We start from the raw sequence: 19,939 nt of genomic DNA, 5'->3' as shown, positions 1-19,939 counted from the left end.
AACTAACTTTTGATTAAACCTAAACTAAAATGTCCTGTTCACCTTACCTATGTCTCAGTTATATTTTTGTTTTATTGGGTACCGGATTGCACGTTACTGTTTTACTTAAAAAAAAACAACACAAAACTGTAATTGCTTACAGTTCCACTAGAGGTCGCACTGGTCTATTGGAGGCGTTGATTCTAAAACAAATCAATGACATTTTGTCTTTTGTCTCTATCACTGTTGTGTGGAGCATGAATGTAGCAAATATCAGTGAGGGTGAAGTTAGGAAAGCACTGAGGAAAGACACTTAGTCTTGAAAACCGATGTGGAGGTGGCAGCAGAGTTTCTGAGTGGGGTCTTGAACAGGAACGTTGAAAGTGAGAGGTTGCATAAGGACTTGAGAGTTTTCTTGAGTCAATTTTTAACCCTTATGCTATCCTATGACCCCACCCTTACACTGACGTGTTCTCCCTACCATGACAAAGGTGGATAAAGGTGGAAAGATTTCATGTAATCCATGGACACCAGTGAAGATCACAAATCATTGAAGAAAAAAGGTTCCTGGCACTGTCTAGTGGGTCTAGATGACCCAACTCCCCATGTTAAAGTGCCTAGGATAACACAAGGGTTACGAAGAAGGGAGATGTGCAGAGTTGTAGAAACTGCAGAGTGATGAGTCACATAATATAGTCGTGGTAGTGGACGCTAAGGTCAGAAGTCAGAGGTGAGCATTAGTCGTCTGTCAAAAAGTAGAACCACAGATTTATTATTTGCTTTGAGGATGCTGCTGGAGAAGAGCAAAGAAGATCAGAAGGAGCTGCATTGTGTCCATAGGTCTAGAGAAGGTTTTTTAACAGGAGCCGTGGTTTGTGTGAGGAAGTCTGGAGTGGCTAAAAAGAACGTTGGAGATGTTCAGGACATGTATACGTGTGACGGTGAAGGCGGGACTTTCTGCCTTCCAAAGAAAGAAATACCCCAGCGTTTTATCACATTTTGAAGTTAAAAATACTTTTACAAACTTAAAAATGTGATCAACAAATGGAGTATTAATGAAGAATGCTCCGGTTAAATTTAATTTATCAGAGATAAAAAATTAAACAGCGAGAAGAAACATTTATAAGCACCTTTTGAACTGTTATGTACTACTTTTATGATTGTAGGAAAAGCAGTTGATCCTAACTAAATCAGCTAAGACCCCCTTAAACACACAACTTTGATCAATGTTTTATTAAAAAAAGATTTGAAAGACGACCTTTTCCTTTTACAGGTGCTGGATGGAGATCCTCAAGTGCGTGTCAGTGACACTGGGCCTCCTGTTTATAGGCTTACTTTATGTATTTTGCATCGTTTGTCAATGGATTTGGGGCTGGCCTGACAAACCTGGATATATGAAGTATTTAGAAGCTACAAATCCAAGGTGAGGAGTTTGACGCGGTTGGATTTAATGTTTCCTCACCCAGAAATGGTTGAATTTATTTTATATTTAGTGTGATTTTTGATTTCTTCTCATCTTCCTAATCAGGCGAATATTTCGTTTGTCCATAACTACGCTGGACCTCCTCAAATACTTGAAGTACGTCAGGTTGTACTATCAGCTGACCTCGTGGTATAACAGTGAGGAAAACCTTAAACATTTCAAAAAGGTATGTTGATTTTTTTTTTAATGTGTGGTTCAGTAAATGAGGCACAAATGTGAGTAATGACATCTTGTTTTCAAGGGTCTGGTTTTTGGCCGCAGAGGCAACAAGCTGGACTTGTACTTTCCTCCAAAATCCAGCTCATCTGAAGACACGCCCACACCTCTGGTGGTTTTTGTCTACGGTGGGGCGTGGAGCTCTGGATCGAGGTCCATTTACTGTTTACTGGCCTGGCAGATGGCTAAAAAACTGAATGCAACCGTTGTTTGTCTCGATTACAGCACATATCCGAAGGTAGGAAGGAGCACAGAAGGCAGTATAATACAGGGGGGGCTGTAACCTGAATGCAGCTTTCACCTGCTCATCAGGGGAACGTTGTGGCGATGCTCCAAGATGTTGCAGACTGCTTGATTTGGGCCCAAGAAAATGGACTCCAGTTCAACTTTGACAAAGTAAAACTTACTTCACAAATCTCTGGATCTGCTCATTTGAGCGAAATGTGTTTTTTAAATCTGTCATAATCAGTGGAAAAATCTGCATTGTTTAGGATAAAGTTGTCTTGATTGGCCATTCAGCGGGCGCACACTTGTGTGCGCTCACCACCCTGTTTCTGGCTGATGGAAGGGAGGAGCTTGTCATGGAGTCAGAGAAGCAGCAGCAGCTCATCACGCTGTCCATACGAGGAGTCATCGGTAAGAATCTGAGCCAGGCACGTCCAAAGTCCGGCTGTTGAGCTATAAAATTCCTTCTGAGCCGCAGATTTCCGTCTTAAAAATCAGCACTTTCTAGGATTTGTGTTATGTTCCTGTTCATGAGACTTACGTTTAAAGTTCACAGTGAACATTTAATGGTGAATAATTTTTAATGTGAACCCAGATTTAAAGTTGACAGAGGATTTTTTGTCCAGATCTTTTTTTTTTTTGACTAGTGGTCTTCAAATACAAACATCACAGTACTATTGGTAGGAATGCATTTCTGTTATATGTTTTGCAAAAAAGAAAAAAAAAACTCCTTAAATAGTTCATTTCTATTTAATGTTATTAATCTAAGGGCTCAAAAATACGGGCTGATTCATCAAATCTGTCCCACTTTGCAAAACGTTTGGACGTGGTACTTTGATGTGAAGCTGTCTTTCATCGTGTTACTATATTTTTGATAAAAGAAAGTTTATCTATTCTATTTAGACCTATTTATATTTCTAGAAAACTTGAAGGGACCTCATTAACTTTTATAATGACTTTTCTTTTACATGAGCATTTATAACTTTTTTCAATATTAAATACACTGGAAATTAATCTTTACAATTCATTATTTTGTTTCAACCAAAAAACTGCTGCTTCTTAACTTTTGGTTATTTTATCTAAAAATAAATTAACTTTCTGACTCACAAAAGCTAAAAAAAACAACCCAGAACTTCTCCCATCAGGGAGCTGCTTTTTTGCCTTTTCGTTGCTTTTCATGTAAGGGCAACAGAAGTGGGAGTCGAGTCAAGAATTGTTGTGATCCAGAAGATAAAGCAACGATTTTGGCAAAGGGGATGATTGCAATGTCTAATAGAAAACATTAAAGGAAGGCAGCAGGTTGCAGCAGGTTGGGGAATAAACAGCCAAGCCTGTGGGGCGTCTGCTGCAGGTGACGGCGGACGCATAGCACGCCAGTTGGGCCTTTCTGACGCCACCACAGCAGGGCGATGGCTCGCCATCTCTGGCTCCAAAACAAATTTGAATTTGTGCATTTATACATTTTGATTTAGTCTTTACATATTTGTTTTAAAGCATGAAAACTAATCTCAATTTTTGTGATTTTTTTCTTTTCTTTCTTTTTACTGTAAAAAATGACAAAATGTACCACTTGGAATACCGTTTTTGGAATTCTTGTTTCATATAATAAAAAAACAAAAGTAACAAATAGAATTTAGGCTTGTACTAAATAGACAAATATCAGGCCTCGCCACAAAAATCTGTTTCAAAGATGAATTAATTATTAGAGTAAATTGTTAAGTATTACGAAAATGCTCAAAAATCCTCTGGACTATCGAGTAATTACAAAATCAATTGCAAACTGATTATTTTATGAAGTCAGTGAACAGTAAAACAGGAAATAACAATAAATAGTTAACATTTCTTTTCAAAACTCCTATGCAGGTCTGAGTGGTGTTTATGACATCATGGATCACTATCAGCATGAGAAGACCAGAGGGGTGGAGTTCGTCTCTGCCATGCACAAAGCCATGACCGGCGTGGAAAACTTCCCCCTCTACTCCCCAACCTGTGTGGTGAAGACGCTCAGCCAGGAGAAGCTCGACAGGTGACGACGAGTGGGACTCTGTCGTCTGTTAGAAGCCGTTTTATCCGACCTTTGGGTGGTTTTGTTTCTGTCATTCCCAGACTGCCTCCGTTCGCTTTGATCCACGGGGTCGAGGACGTCGTTGTTCCGTTGGAGTCCTCCTCAAAGCTCTCGGAGGTCCTCGCCTCTCGTTCTGCGAAGGTGTCTCTCCACCTGCTTCCTGGAGTCAATCACACGGACATCGCCACTGACCTCATGCTGCCCAACAGGCGCCTCTACCAGCGGATCTACACGCTGATCAAGCAGGAGTGGAGGGCCTTTATGGAAGCCTGCTGAAAGCACACAGCATTTTAAGATGGTATTTTCATCAAATTCACACTAAAATGTGAATTAGTTAGGATAAACCATTTACCAGATTTATGTTTGAATCTAAAGAGTACAAACCAATAATCTGCACTGAAAACGACTTTTCCTAAAAGTCTTTTGTACAGATTATTTAATAGCCGGAAAGATGGTAAATAAATCAAATGTGTGTGCAGTGTTTTACCTCAGAGACTGAAGATGAAAATGTGAAATCAACCTTGGTGGTTTACACCTATTATAATGAAGTAAATGCTTTCTTTTAAAGCACACCTCTGCCCCCCAAATGGATGGGAGGTTAAAGAACTGTCTATATTTAGTCAAGTTAAACATGACTTATAATTATTGAATAATTATGAAAATAAATTAAATCAACAACTTGAAAAATTCCTGAAGCTGCATTTTTTGAGTTCAGTTTTCTTTTCTCGTCAAAAACTCCAAAGATTTTAGACTACAATAGAACATGACATTGGGGGGGCGATTATACACCGCTAAAGTGACCTGCTTTTCCTTTTAAAATGGCTATTTATGGGGCTACATGAAGGTGGAGGGGTTAGCACCCACATCTCACAGCTGGGTCTTTTCTGTGTGGAGTTTGCATGTTCTCCTTGTGCATTAGTGGGTTTTTTTCCAGGCTCTCTGGAGTCCTCCCTAAGTCCAAAAACATGCTTGATAGGAAATTTGGTGACTTTTTCTATGCATGCCGCTCCTGTCCTTACCAAACAGTAGCTGGGACAGGCCCCAGCAGCCCCATGGGATTCAGGAGATTCAGAAAATGAACTGATGGATTACTATTTGTTCCATTTTGATCATTTAATTCTAAGATTTTTTTAATTATATTCTCCTCTGTAGTCCTTTTTGACTACAGAGGAAGCAGTCAAGATTGTGTTGATTTTTAGAGTTTTGTTGATATGGTATTAAAGTCCCAGTCCGATAATCTTTTGATCCAGTTTTCAAAGTGTTTTCAGTGGTCTTTTAATTATGATGATGTCGTTTTTAGCCAAAATAAAACAAATAAAATTAAAAAAAACCTGTGTCGTTTTGTAGGATACGGTTTCTGCAGAGCTGCAGTAGTTCACTGGAAATGCACTTATGAGTTGTGGGTAAAGCTGTTGGTGTGGAGCAAGCCCGCCCCTCTTCCCTTCCTTGTTACTGAGAGCTCTGAGCAGGTAGCTGGTGGCCCACCCAGTGTATTTTCTACGCCACAAATACGCTCTTCTTCAAACAGCGTACTTGATTCACAACGATTTGAATAAAGGAATACTCAGAAATGCAATTTTGAACTTAATTCTTCTTATATTGTCCCCCATCACTAGATAAAATGCCACAAGAACATAAAAAAACTCCCAAAACAGGATTCCCATTGAATTCCCACAGAATCCTATAGATTCATCAACTTGGCTACCTTATAAAATCATATAAAAGAAAAATTAAGGTCAGGAGGAATATTAAACGATCTTAAAATGCAATTTTAAAAGAGAAAAAAACTTTTTCATGGAAATGAGTCCTTTCCTGCACTCGGCTTTTATTTTGAAAAGCGTGCGTGGGCGGGGCTTAGCGGGGCTCTTCTACCGCACGGTGTCCCAGTCTGCTCACCGTTCAACGGAGTTTTTCTGAGCCGCTGGACGCGCACAGGAGCGTGAAGCAGCGAGAGCCCCTGGTAAATATGTAACCGTGCATCGAGAAACATTCATGTTTCCAACAAGACGAGGAGAAAATGGAGCCAGCGGCGAAGAACCAGTTGTGGCTGCGCGGACTTGTGTGGTGGTCGCTCCTGATCCGCCTGGTGTGGGGAGGTAAACATTCCTGCTGTTTGTTTGGAGGACTTTACCAGAACTGAAGCCTTCAGGAGCTGTTTGCTCTCTCTGAATTATGAATTATGCTAAGTTTGATCAGCTCTTCTTATAATTAGTTTCCCTGAAGGGCAATAGTTCAGTAAATTGTCTCAGTCAGTCTGTTCTGTGACCCCTGGATGCAGAGCTGGGGGTAAAAACAGACATACATTCATTTCATCAAAGGGCAAAACAGTGGATTGTTGCACTTTTTCTCTATTTCTAACAAAAAGGCACTTTTCTGCAATATTTTGAAGTGTAGATTATGAATAATTTAAATTTCCTTTGATTAAAAATTCACCTTAATTCACCTTATTATTTTAATAAGTATTTTTCCCCATAACTAGTATCTTAAACCAAATAAAGGTGTTTCTTTAATTTTTTTTGAATTTAAATCAGGAAGTGAATTAAAAGCTAAATAAAAAAGCCTTTTTTCTGCACTGCACTAAGAAAGTAAAAAGACTCCTGTTTAAAAAAATGGTCTATTTCTGTCTTGTGGGAAAAAAAAGTTACTTTTAAAACAAAATCTTTATTTTCCACACATCAACAAGACAAAAGATCTTGCACAATTGTTATACGGGAAATGAAAGGAAAAAAGAAAATGTTTGTCTGCCCCTTTGAAATGTTTTAAAAAGAAAATGTTGATAAATATATATATATATGTACATATATATACATTTAATCAACATATTTATATAAACATTTCTGCAATTATAGCATATAGGTATTTTTGTTGTTTACATCAAAGTATCTTGCTAAGAATAACCTCCCAGACATGGTCATTTTTGTCTTATTTCTGGCAATTTTTGACTTAAAGAAAATGATTTTATTTTGGAAAAAATTGTATTTCAGTGACTAGAATCTTGTTTCTTTAAATATGAACTTGTGGTAAAAGTATTTTTCTTACCCCACTGACGGACTTTTTTTTAATTGACACTTTATTGATCCCACAATGGGGAAATTCTTCTCCGCATGTTGACCCATCCCCTGGGGGGGGGAGCGGTGAGCTGCAGGCTGGCCGCGCTGGGGGGGCAACAGCTGGCTGGGGGGAGCGGGGATCGATTCGCCAACCCTTCGGTTGTTGGACAACCTGCTCTACCGCCTGAGCTGAACTGCCGCCCATTTTGCTTATTTGAGGAAAGTCTGCTAGCACCATAATCCATTTTTGACTTATTTCTAAAGGGTCTGTTAATTTTAACTCAAATAACACTTTTTTAACCCTCAATTGTATTATTTTTAATGAATTAAATGGGTGTCTGAACATCTGCGATCAACTAAAAAAGGACAGGAGTGGCTGCAGTCTTTTCTATGGCAGTGTTTCCTTAATCTTCTGAAAGCAGGCTTTGCCCCAAACGTTTACCTCTTCAGTTTTGACAGATCGTCAGCGGCAGACGGGGACGACGGGGAGGCTGGAGCCGCGTTCGTCGACTTGAATCTGGGATTTGGTTGTTTGAGCTGCGCACACATGCAGTGACAGGCTCTGCTCTCGCTCTAGACATTAACTGTAGGCCAGTGTTCGCTTAAAAGGTCAATGATTTTGAATTTTTCTTTCTTTTAAGTGAAAGATTTGCAAAAAAAAAAAGTCCTCTGGTGCTCAAAAGCTCCTGCTGACATGTAGATTACAGGACGACATGTAACACACCTCCTGTTTCCTGGCTCTGAAGACCAACATTGTTCTCTGATCCGCTGTGCTCTTTCATTTACATGCCTTCTAATATGCGACTGTTTTGGCGCTTAAAAACAAAGAAAACAAGTCCCTTCTCATTTTGGCCCAACGTGCAACCTCATCACGATGATGTCAGAGCGCAGAACTCTCCCTCTGCCGTTTTATTCTTCCCGATTATTTATTTATTTTCCCAGAATGCTTTGTCTTTGTTTTGCACAGATCGCTATTCAAATCAAGGAGCGTGATGTGCGTACAGCTGAGAAAGGACAGTCATGCAGGATTAGTGATGCTACATGCTGCACGCCCGTGGGCCCAGCATTCGTGCTCATTTCCAGCCGCATTTCACAGTTTCTACACCCGAATGAGAATTTTAACTGAAAGCAGTTGGAAACTCGGCTTTCAGAGTTCTCGCCCTTGTTGGAGGCGGCGACGGGCGGCCTTGCAGCCAGAAGGCTCTCCGTTGGAGCCAGTTGTTTGACTCCTGGCGCCGTGGCCTCCTTTTGCAGACCAAACAGCCGTCTTTGGGCTACTCTGTGATACTAAACTGGGAGCTGGAGTGAATGTTGGAGTGAATTGTTGTTGACCCTGTGATGGACTAGTGACCTGTTCAGGGTGGGACGGTCCTGCCTCAAAGGAGAAAGCCATCTGGGAAAAGCTTCAGCCCCCCAAAGACACTGAAAGGAGAAAAAATGGATTGTAAAAGCTTATAGACTGAGAAAAGAGGATATCCGACTATAATCCACATATAAATAATTTATGCTCCACTGTATTAAGATTTTTTCATGCAAAATCCATAAAACAGATAACAGGCAAATCTGTAATAGAGAGATTTTTAATTAAAAATAATCTCTTTTTAGTGGTTTCTGTTATTAAGAATAGAAAAGTTGTGGGTTTCTTCATAGTTTAGCAGGAAAATGTTTTTTTTTTGTTTTTTTTACATTAAGAGATTTTTAACCAAAATCAACAAACCTGTGTCATCTCGGTCATATTTTCTGCAGGGCGACAGTAGTTCATTAGTAATTCGCCTCTGAGTTGTGGGCGGGACTGCTGCTGCTCTTCCGCTAGCTTACAGCCTCTCTCATCCTCAACATCAGATTACGGCAACAGTTATGGCGACCAATATTGGAGCTGTCCAGCCGCTCAGTTTGGAGCCAGATTCCAGCCGGGACGAGGAAAACAAAGACGTTCGTGGATCCATTTGTTTACAAATGGAGGCATCAGAACAGAGCAGGGAGCTTAGGGTCAGAGAAATCCACAACAACACGTTTAAATATTTGATTTTATCAGTGGGTCTTTAAAGATTTCGGTCTCAGAAAATATGCAGAGATAAACTTAATGGATGCGTCTGTGCTTTTATTCCTGATTCTTTCCTTTTAACTTTATAACGGCCAAAACATGCCCTCCTTTAGAAATAAGTCAAAACTCTTAAAATTTGAAAAACTCTTTTGAAATAAGCATAAAATGTGCCGATTGGATCAGAAAAGCCAATAATTCCCATTTTAAGAAAAACATTTTGGTCACAAAGATTTTTTTTTTCTTGCAAGACAGAAAATAAGACTTTTTTTTTTTCTTTCTTTTTTTTGATTTCCACATTTAACAAAAACAAGTCATTAGCCTTTTGGTTATCAGTCAAAAAAGTGGAACCATTCTGTTTTTTCCTCTGACTGACAGAAGATGTCTTTGACCTTTTGAAAAATGAGTGGCGCTCATTAAAAACTGGTGGCGGCGGGTCACGGCCTCGGCTCAAAAGGCTTCAGATCCTGTTAGTTCAGATTACAGGGCCGCATGAAACGGCCGGGAGGTGAGGTCGAAGAAACAGCTGGGTCCATCCGGCGCTCTGGAGCATGAGGCATCAGACAATGTTGGGGACGTCAGAGCCTTTCATGTTCAGCTTGAAGGTTCCCGTCAGGTTGGAGCAGGCCTCAACTCGTCCCGCTCCTGTGAGACAGCTCCACATCCACCGCTTCTCTTTGTGTATACTGTTATTATGGCGTTCGAGTCGAATGCCTTTAAACGTCATGGGTGTCATTTTAAGAGTATGGGAAAACGTTCCGCCAAAGCAGCCATGGATGCATTTCTGCTGGAGTTGTTCCACATCCATAAGGTGCTTATTATTCTTCAGGTTGAGCTTTAAAGCTGAAGTAATTGTACTCTTGTACTGGAAAGCGTGTAAGCCATTATGTTAGAGCACATACTGTAAACACAAGCGCTCGCCATGAGAGCTAAATGTAGCAAATCCAAGCCATTTTACAGGCATCCCTTCTAAACAAATGGTGCTGAATTGGTGTTGTTGTTTGTGTTGTTACACCGGGAGTCCATGGCCTATGTCTGAATTCACTTCCTACTTCCTAACTGCTAAAAAACTAGATAGTCCCGCACTACAATCTAGTGTCCTGGATTTGAAAAGCAATTCTGGCTCGCTGCTTTTCTTTTTTTCTTAAGAAGGGGCCAATATCCTGCTAATGTTTAGCCTGTCAGGGTAAACTATATCCATATATATGAGAATATATTACCTTTGACACGCTAAAGAACGACTCTTTTAGGAAATATGAGTTATTTTCGCAGCTCATTTTCCTATCCAGGAATAAGACGACTCGATCTCCGAGGCTCCGCCTTTCGCTCCTTGTGGGTACCGCCCATTTCATGACGTCAACTTGGAGCCGGCCTCGGCGGCGTGTCTGCGTTTCCCCCTCGACATCTCAACTTTTTAGAGATGGATGTGCACATGAAATGAAAGTGTTCCCCGCTAGCTGCGTGGAGAAAGTGGGTGTGTGTTAGCCTGGGGGGGGGCGGTGCTAGGGCACTTAGATGTGGAATTGTAGATTTGGACAGCACTACAAAATGGCAAAGGCACTATATAGTACATTATGTAATGAGTAGTGAAGGAATTCAGACACAACCCATGTGGTGTGTGTTTGTTTTTTCGCTCCCTTATTTTCATAGAATGAAATAAAAAAAAAAGACAGTAACCCTGTTTGAACATGAGATTGTCAAATGTTGATTATTTTTAGGTTATGTTGTTCTAAACACTTCAGCCTAACAGGAAAATGTCACTCATGAAGGTTTTTAAGGATGCTTCCATGCCTCCCCTCCAGCTTCCTTCTATGGTGACGGCTTTGTGCAGCTCAAGGCAGCAGAGTCGTCCGACCAGAATGCGCTCCGCGTTCGCTTCCGGACGTCCACCACCGACGGCCTGCTGTTCCTCGCCGCCGGCCAGCCCAACTACTTGCTGCTGGAGTTTGTCGCCGGCCGCCTGCAGGTGGGAACATCTTTGGCCGCTGCACACGAACACATGTCTGTGCATATGTCAAAGTACGAAAGCATGCGCAAGACAAAGATCTTTGCGTTTGACTGGATGCACAGTTAACTCCAAAACCCTGCGAGCGTTCTTCTTTGCTGACAGATTCGCTGTCTCTATGTGTGTCTTCATTTTTCACTTGTTCTCATTGTAAACTTGCAAATCATAGTGAGATTTGATGATGATGGAATTCTTTAGCATTCATAAAATGAACACATCTGCCTGCTCCAAGCAAAATTAATCCATATTTAATCTAAAAAAATGCTCAAAGTACTTTTATTTAAGTTTTATTTTTGTCTTGAATATGAAAAGGCTTTTTTAAAAGGCATGTTGGTTAAATGCACCTAAGGTCCACATAATAATATTTAGCTACAATAATTGGTGTTCCTGTAAATGGGCTTTTTGCTACAAGAGATGTGCATATGCACTATAAACACTAAAGCCTTTGTGTTTTTAAACAAAGCTTGTATTTGCATACAGTTTCCCCCCCTGCTAAGAAGGATGCCTCTGACAAATGTGTGACGCCTCAGTGAGCACACTTTTCCCGTCTTTGAACCCGACTCTGGTCGGCATTTTTCAAGCTTGGGGTCTGTGTGACTCAGTTGCTCCCTGGAAATCCATGCACGTTCAGCTCAGCAGCAAGCCTCGACAAGCATGTCACCTAAATGCAGCATCAGCCGGAGATCCTGAAGTGATGCTGTGTGGACTCAAACGCGAGCGAAAGGCGTAATCGTGCTCTTCCTGCTCTGAATCACAGACAAAGCTCCCTGTTTTGATGACTGGTGAAATCACCATCAGTCTGGAAACCTTTTCTTTTTACACTATTTGTCCTAGAATTTCAGTGTCCTCACTTTCTTTCTTTGTCAACTGATGCATTGTAACTGTGTGTGCAGAAATATGAAGCTTACATGTCTGTAGATTCTCAATCATTTAGGTCTTCCTTCTTCCATATAAAAGATTAAGCCCAATCGTCTGCTTTTTTATCTACTACAGGTCGCTTAGAAATAGGAAAAGAACACTAAACTAAATAGAAAAAAGAAGGTTTTAAAATGTCTGTCTGTGCAGCAAGTTATTTTCACCTAACAAAAAATATTATAAGATTTGTTCCACACAAGCAGTTAAGGAAAAAACAAGCTCATGCAACCCAATAAAGTTTTTTTGTTGTTGCTAATTCTAAGCAAATGGTTTGTATTTTTTCAGTTATTGTGTACTTAATTGTAGGTTATTATGATTACAGTGAAAAAAACTAGTGTTATGAGCAGAAACAACTCATTTTTAAACGAAATATTTCAAAAAATGAGAATACAATCATAGTACAAGTTGGCCAATCTAAATTTAAATCATCAAAAAATCTAAAACTTGCACTTAGTCTTAGAACATAAGTCTAAATTTTGTTAATAAAGTTAATCATGTCAATGAATGCCACAGTCTAACTTGTCAACATTTATTAAACTTTAAAATAACATCCTTCAAATAGAACCAAAACTTACAATTTAATTTTGCTTATTTGAGTCTTAAATCAAATTTTCCTATTTTAACTAATTTTGATAATAATTTCCTTATTTCTAGATCTGTGTTAATTTAAAGAAAAGCTTGAAAAGGTGTAGCGCAAAGAGAATTATTTTGATGAATGTTCACTAGTCTTATTTTAATTTAATTGTTAGGAAAAAATAAATGTGAAATTTATCAATCGTTCCATGACTATGTTGAAGAAAGTTGCTAATATGAACAAGACCAAATTGATTCAAATATTTTCTAAGAAATACACTTTAATTTTGTTTTATTTTTAGCGACAAAGAGTAGAAAAAAAAACGTTTTTTACATGTATCCATACATATTTGTATTTTCTGTAAGTAAAAAATGGATTAATAAACTAGATTATGTGTACACTGCAGGCTTCACACACAACAGGACACATAGTTGTGATTTTAAAAAAAAAAGAACAAGAAAAAATGACTTTCTTTTGGTTACATACAAGAAAACTACAATGGTCTTCATACTGAGTGTTTTTATGTCAGATTCTTTTTTGAGAACTAAAATTCTCCTTTTCCACTGAAAAAAAAAGAAGAAAAAGAAGGCTTCCTTTTTCAGAAACGATCAGAAAAAAGTATATTTCTATATTTTAAACAAAAAGAACAAAGAGCATTTATTTTCCAGGTATTAATTCCCATCTCCTTTATCACCAAAACTTTATGCTTAACTTTTTAATGCTGGAGATGTAACACATGCTCTTTGATGTACTGTTTATGTGATCAGCTGATTATGTTGTGGAGAATAGAGGCTTTCCATATGCAACACATGACTAACGTAAAGTGGTACGTAACGGTGCACAGCTGCTTTTCTCCTCCCCAGAATCCGCTGGAATTACGTCAATTGCGTAAATATTTTAAGAGTTACGATAGTCGATATAATGTAAACGCTGGAGCTAAAGCTTTAGTGTTAAAGGGTTTACCAGCCTCATGATGGGATGTTGGAGGAACCTGTTAAGCTTCTATCCCTGTGCTGGCGTCACCACATAAATCTCATTATCTGTGTCCCTTTCTTAGGTTAAAGCAGACTTTGGATCGGGGCAACGAGTGTTGGAATCAGAACGAGGCATCCACCTCAATGATTTAGCCTGGCACAGTGTGGAGGTCCACCACTTCCAGCTTAACCTCACCCTGACTGTTGATAAAAACTCACACACAAGTGTAAAGATGCCAGGAACCCATCAGCATCTTCACATTGTGGACGGTCTCTTCGTTGGAGGCTCAGGGGGCCTGGACAGATCTTACTTGCCAAGAGACCTAACTGGCTTCCGAGGCTGCATGGAGGAGGTCGTCTTCAATGAACACGAGTTGCTGTTGTCACTTCGGCCAAACGCCGGATACAAAAACGTTCACGAAGTGTCATTAGGCTGCAGCCCCCAGTTCTTTGCCACAGTGGAAGATCCGATAAGCTTCTTCAGCTCTCGAGCATATATTTCTTTTCCAACATGGAAAGTCCAGCAAGCAGCTGTATTCGAGTGTGTTGTGCACACTTCAGCTAAAGAAGGAATTATCCTCTACAGTTCAGCCCGAGACGGGGATTTTGTGGCTCTGGAGATTCAGGAAGGATTACCAGTGGCTGTTATTGGAAAAAGTGGAGTCAAAGTAGAGCTACGTTCACCCACTTTCATCAGTGACAGGAAGTGGCATGCGATCAAATTACATTTCAGTTCCAGAAGCTTTGAGCTCTCTGTGGATGGAGAGGTGTGGAAGAGCAGCATCAGGGCTCGCTCAAAGGGACTCCACCTGAAAGGTTACATGTTTGTCGGAGGTGTCGACGATAGCACCAGATCAGATGTGAGGAAGATGGGGCTCATCTCTGTGTCCGGAAAGCGTGTCAGAGGCGGTTCCTTCAAAGGATGCCTAAAGAACATTGAAGTAAACGGAGTTAAGATTGGTCTATCTAGCGCTCTAGTCACCAAAGATATCTCTGTAGGCTGTGAGCCAGAAAGACCTCCAGAACTGCCTACGGCAGCTAGTCCCACTAGTACACCACAACCCCTTTTTCCCTTTGTAACGCCAACCCCATCCTTTTACATGTCTACCCTAGCAGCTGGCTTGGACAGAAAGTATGGGTTGAATTTTGTGCACTTTAAAAACCTTGTGGTCCCAGAGGGTGGTCGAGCGTCTCTCGAGGCAAAACACATCAAAGTTTTTTTAGACTTTAAAAGTCTTGGTATCAGACAGTCTCAAGTTGTGTTTAAAATTCAAGAGCAACCAGTTAGAGGTCAGATAAGGCTGGATGTTGACCCAGACCAAGAGGAGAACACCTTTAGCATGCTAGATCTTTGGCACGGCAGAGTGATGTACGTCCATGGAGGCTCAGAGGAACCGGATGACTTTTTCATCTTTTCCCTGTTTTGTAATACTAGAAAGCAAGTTCCTAATTATCTGAAGGACAATAGACTGTACCGCTACAACATTACAGTGACCCCTACCAATGATGCTCCTGAACTGAGCCTTCCTGAGGGAAACCTCTTCGTTCTGCTGGAGAACTCTAAGAAATGCCTCACCTCAGATGTTCTGAAAGCCACAGACATAGACAGCAACCACACTGAGTTGGTTTTCTCTGTGCTTGGAAACCTGAACGTAGATGCTGGCCATTTGGAAATCGAAAGCAACCCTGGCATGGCAGTGACCACATTTTCACAAGCAGACTTGGATGAAATGAGGGTGTACTATGTTCACACGGGGGTTCGAAACTCCAGAATAGTCCTCAGGGTTAGTGATGGAGAAAAAGTCAGCAACACTGTGGTTTTAAGAGTCATGGCCATAGCACTGGAGTACGAGATCGCCAACAATACCGGGCTTAAGGTCGTTCAAGGAGAGGTGGCTGCCATTGGTTCAAAGCAGTTAGCCGTAAAAACGAATGCAGTCAAACAAGTTATCGACATCCGTTATGATGTTATTGAAGCCCCGCAGTTTGGAGAACTTCAGAGGCTTCACTCAAGCGGTGAATGGAGGCATACAGAGTCATTTTCTCAAAGACTTTTGGAAAAAGAGCGCCTGAGATACATGAACACTTTTCAAGATGTCCAGACCTCCAACGTCACCGATTATTTTAAGTGCAAAGTTCATATAGCAGCAAGAGCAACCACGGAAATACTTTTTCCAATCACAGTGTCGTGGGTAAGGTACCGTTTGGTAAGGAACATAATGATCAACATGGATAAAGTAAGGAAAGTGAGGCTTAGTTCGGACTATCTTCTTGCCGCTGTTGAAGGTGTGACACTGTCAGACGATGAGCTTTTCTATCGAGTCCTCACCATCCCAAAGAAAGGAAAGCTTCTTCTTGACAATGAAGTGTTAACCAAGAACTCGACCTTCAGCCAGAAAAACTTAACAGATCTAAAAGTCCATTATGTGTTAGTGGACAGACCATTTGAAGATACAACTGACAGGTTCAAATTTCAACTGGTTTCCAAACATGCTCAGTCGCAAAATTCCGATTTCCAGTTCTCCATCAAAGCTGACATCAACAATGTGTTCATCAAAAATGAGGGTTTGTCTCTAATGGAGGGAGAAAGCAAACTTATCACAAAAGACGACTTGTTTGCTGAGACTTTGGGTACTAAGGACATGTACTACACGGTGATCAGCAGCCCCAGACACGGAAAGCTGGCCCGCATCACTCAATCTAATTCTAACGCTAGCTACGACAACATCTTCTTCTTTACCAATCAGGATATATTGGAGGAGCGGTTAATGTACATCCATGACGACAGTGAAACCACTCTAGACGACTTTTACTTTATAGCTTCCACCAGCCAAGAGTTTAAGTCTTCCATCGCAGAAAATGAAATTGGTTCCAAAGAAGGATGGTTTAACATCACGATTCAGCTAGTAAATGACCAAAAGCCAATTCGAATAATTGATAAAGTTTTCCACGTCGTAAAAGACGGGCAGAAGTTACTCACCGTGGAAGATCTGCGTTATCACGACCCCGACTCAGACTTTGACGATGGTCAGCTGGTCTACACGCGGCGTGGGATCCCAGTGGGAGATCTAGTGCTGGCCAATGACTCCACCCATCAGCTCTTACAGTTTCGACAGAGCGATCTAGAAGAAAAAAAGGTGTTGTTCATTCACAAAGGTGCAAGCTCTGGTCGGTTCGTGCTCTTCATCTCTGATGGGAAGCATTTTGTGTCAAGCCTCTTGGACATCAGCGCTCAAGACCCATTCCTGAAGATTGGCAATAATTCTGGTGTGTTGGTTCAAAAGGGGAAATCTGTGACCTTTTCCAGCAAAAATTTCAGCTTTATATCAAATCTGGACCTCAGACATGACACGGAGGTCATTTTCACGCTGGATGAGGCTCCCAAGTATGGAGGCCTCTATAACAATCAATCAAAGGTGGAGTCATTCACACAGGATGACTTAAAGAAGGGACTGATCACCTATCGGCACGATGACAGCAAGTATCTGGCTGATTCTTTCAACTTGACTGTAAAGGCTAAAGGTCTGGAGTTGAAACAAAGAGTGGGGGTGAAGGTTTACCTGGAAAGTCATCAGAGGCCCCCGATCGTGCTTCGTCAGGAGCCTCTGCTGGTGGAGGAGGGAAAACCAGTTAAGATTGATGAGACCAAACTGGAGGTGGGTGTTTCAGTGAAGCGAAACTGTTTTTATTTTGCTTGGAAAATCCAATTCTAACAACCTGACACTTATGTGGAAAATAGAATATTTATGAATGTATTTACAAATACACTTAAATAGCAAATACATGGAAGATGGGTAAATAACAGACAATATTTGGACTTCTAACAGTTTGGTTACTGTTAGAATCTAAACAACAATAAACTTTTGTGGCACCTTTGACATTTCCGTTTCAACCACTAAATGTCGTGTCCAGGTCACCCATGAGGACAACCTGCCATCGGAGATCGTCTTTTCAGTGAAGGTAGCCCCGTCTCACGGCTTTCTCCGGCGTTTTGTTGAAGGGGAGAAGCGCTACATCGGAAACAAACACTCACCCGTCGAGACGTTCACCCAAGACGACATCAACAGCGGAAACATTCAGTATGTGCAGGTGGAGCCGGGCAAAGCTAACGACAGCATCGTCCTGGACGCCAGCAACGGGGTCACTGTCGTCGGTGACATTAGGATGTCTGTCGACATCATCCCGCTGCTCATCCCCCTCCACGCCTCTAATTTCTCTCTGAAGGAGGGAGCTTCCAAGGCTCTGACTCAGGATGTGCTCAAAGTCACCAACCGACACTTTTCAGGAATCAACTTCTTCTATAGCTTGACGGAGCCCCCGCAGCACGGTCACATTGAGCATTCCCGACATCCTGGCGTGCCTGTAACCACTTTCACCCGGAGGCAGGTGAGACTCCCTCACACAAACTCCTCCAATTGTTGATGGCAGTTCCAAGTATAAAAAAAACCATGCTGATTCTGTGTGGAAGTACTAGAAATTGTATTCCAAGACGGATTATCAGGAAGGGAACTTTTTTTTGTTTTGTTTAAATCAAAGGCTTTTTACTATTTTTTTTATTTCCATTTAAAAATAATAATGATGTGATGTTTTATTATTTTGATACCACCCAAAGCTTTTCAGACTTTGAAAAAAAATTAGTAAATTTGATAAGTTAGTCTCTTAATCTGAAACAGAGGCTGGTATGCCTTTAAAGACCAACTCACATCATCTTTAGATCTATTTTCAAAATGTTCCCAGCCCCTCACAACCCTAGCCTAACATTAGAGGTGCAGCAAAAATGGCGAGCGATATCAGAGCTATGCAGCCGTACAGTTTTAAACCAGAAGTCGGCTCGGACGAGGAAAACAAAGACATACATGGATCAGAATGGAGAGGAGCAGGGAGCAAGAACATGTTAAAAACACCAAAAACCTGATTTGCATTGTGGATCCTCTTTTGTATCAAATAAAATCCAAATTGATCACATTTTGTGAAAATGTGTGTAAAACATCAGTTTGCTGAATGTTGCAGCACTTCTGTGTTTTAAATGACTTTATTTGCTCTCCCTAAACATCTCTGTGGTCTAGGTGGAACATGAATTTATCTACTACGTCCACGACAGCAGCGAAAGCTTGGCTGATCACTTCACTGTGGTGGCCAACGACACCAGCCTGAGAAAGCAGAGTTCACCCCAGACGGTGTTCGTGGACGTTACAGCTGTCAATGACGAGTCTCCTGTCATTACTGCCAACAGGGTCCTCCGGGTGAGTCTGCACTGCAGCTCTATATTTAAACTCCTGCTGCTTCTTATCGGCTCTCTCTCCGCCAGCAGGTCCGGCTCTTTGGCTTCCTTTGAAAAGATTTTTATGAAGGCAGGCCTGAAAGTTTTTCCATGACTGGCTGGATGGCTAAATGAGAGAAACTATGTCAGTTATGTGGAGGAGGTTTCAGGGGAACTGGCACCACAGAGCAGACGCTGCCTTGTGTTGGAGTCACCCAGACTCAACTAGTCTGCTATGGAGATTAGATGTTGACGATTTTCTAAAAGGTTGAGTTTAAATCCAAGATTTTGCAAAAGGTGCAAAATAGATCCAAAACACAACATGAGATTGACAAATAATTTAAAAATCGGTTTAATGCATTCCAGATATGCTTTGAGTTTTGGAGGAATAGCATTCAGATAGATTCTGATTGTGTATTTATGTTGCTTAACTTTAGTGAGTAATTAAAGCTGTCCTCTGTCAACACTGCTGTACCTCCAGTGCCTTTGATCCGTCGCTGTCGACTTGTGAGAATTGTGCCCCTAAAGAAATCTGGGTTGTCACTTTAACTTCTAGTTTTAACTCCTTTACATCGTATGGCACCAGATTGCAGCATACCATTAAATATCATGCTATTCTTAAGCCTTTCAGAATTAACTATATCCATGTATATGATTAAAATATTACCTTTGGCACACCTTTTTACACAACATATTTTTAAGGAACATGAGTTATTTTCGCAGCACATTTTTGTAACCGAAATTAGGACGACTCGATCTCTGAAGGACCGCCTTTCAAGGAGCGATCACCGCTCGCACCGTGGAGAAAATGGGTGTGTGTGTGTTAGGCTGGTGGCGGTCCTGGTAGAGGTTGTTCTTTACTTGTCTACGTCACAATGTGAGGACCTGCTTGTTTTGGTGGATTGGGCAGGCCTGGTTTTCAGAGAGCCGGTTTTTAGAGGAATACTCAGACATGCTTGAAAGGAGTAAAAAAAATTTTTTTGTGAGGAATTAACATTATAAAACACTTTAAAGCTCAAAAAATGTGGATTTTTACAGGATATTGACCTTTTAAAGTCAGAATTCCACCTGTGACCAGTGGGATGGGCTTAATAGCAGCAGGGAACACAGTGAAAGAATTTAAAGTAGTCCATTGGGAGTTGGGTCATCTAG

The 19,939-nt window shown here is 40.9% G+C and overlaps 2 protein-coding genes across 10 annotated transcripts in view; both read left to right on the top strand.

The window, feature by feature from the left end:
• si:dkey-193c22.1 (uncharacterized) overlaps positions 1 to 4,655 on the top strand; it is a 35,690-nt gene extending 31,035 nt beyond the window's left edge. For all 9 annotated transcript variants that reach the window (XM_078953262.1, XM_078953261.1, XM_078953263.1 and 6 more), the window contains 7 exons: positions 1,253 to 1,402; positions 1,508 to 1,628; positions 1,704 to 1,916; positions 1,991 to 2,074; positions 2,170 to 2,314; positions 3,767 to 3,929; positions 4,010 to 4,655. In XM_078953262.1, coding sequence (XP_078809388.1) covers positions 1,253 to 1,402; positions 1,508 to 1,628; positions 1,704 to 1,916; positions 1,991 to 2,074; positions 2,170 to 2,314; positions 3,767 to 3,929; positions 4,010 to 4,244 — 1,111 coding nt within the window. In that variant the 3' untranslated portion in view covers positions 4,245 to 4,655. The remainder of the gene's footprint in view (positions 1 to 1,252; positions 1,403 to 1,507; positions 1,629 to 1,703; positions 1,917 to 1,990; positions 2,075 to 2,169; positions 2,315 to 3,766; positions 3,930 to 4,009) is intronic.
• Positions 4,656 to 5,791: 1,136 nt separating this feature from the next.
• cspg4ba (chondroitin sulfate proteoglycan 4ba) overlaps positions 5,792 to 19,939 on the top strand; it is a 30,665-nt gene continuing 16,517 nt past the window's right edge. Inside the window, exons 1-5 of the mRNA XM_011478865.4 lie at positions 5,792 to 6,064; positions 10,862 to 11,025; positions 13,611 to 17,183; positions 17,440 to 17,913; positions 18,594 to 18,770. Coding sequence (XP_011477167.1) covers positions 5,986 to 6,064; positions 10,862 to 11,025; positions 13,611 to 17,183; positions 17,440 to 17,913; positions 18,594 to 18,770 — 4,467 coding nt within the window. The 5' untranslated portion in view covers positions 5,792 to 5,985. The remainder of the gene's footprint in view (positions 6,065 to 10,861; positions 11,026 to 13,610; positions 17,184 to 17,439; positions 17,914 to 18,593; positions 18,771 to 19,939) is intronic.

This window comes from Oryzias latipes, chromosome 9 (genome assembly GCF_053564925.1).
Source record: "Oryzias latipes strain Hd-rR chromosome 9, Olatipes_Hd-rR_3.1".
NCBI lineage: Eukaryota > Metazoa > Chordata > Actinopteri > Beloniformes > Adrianichthyidae > Oryzias > Oryzias latipes.
Note: the sequence above shows the minus strand (reverse complement) of the source record. Positions and strands in the feature narration are given on the sequence as shown.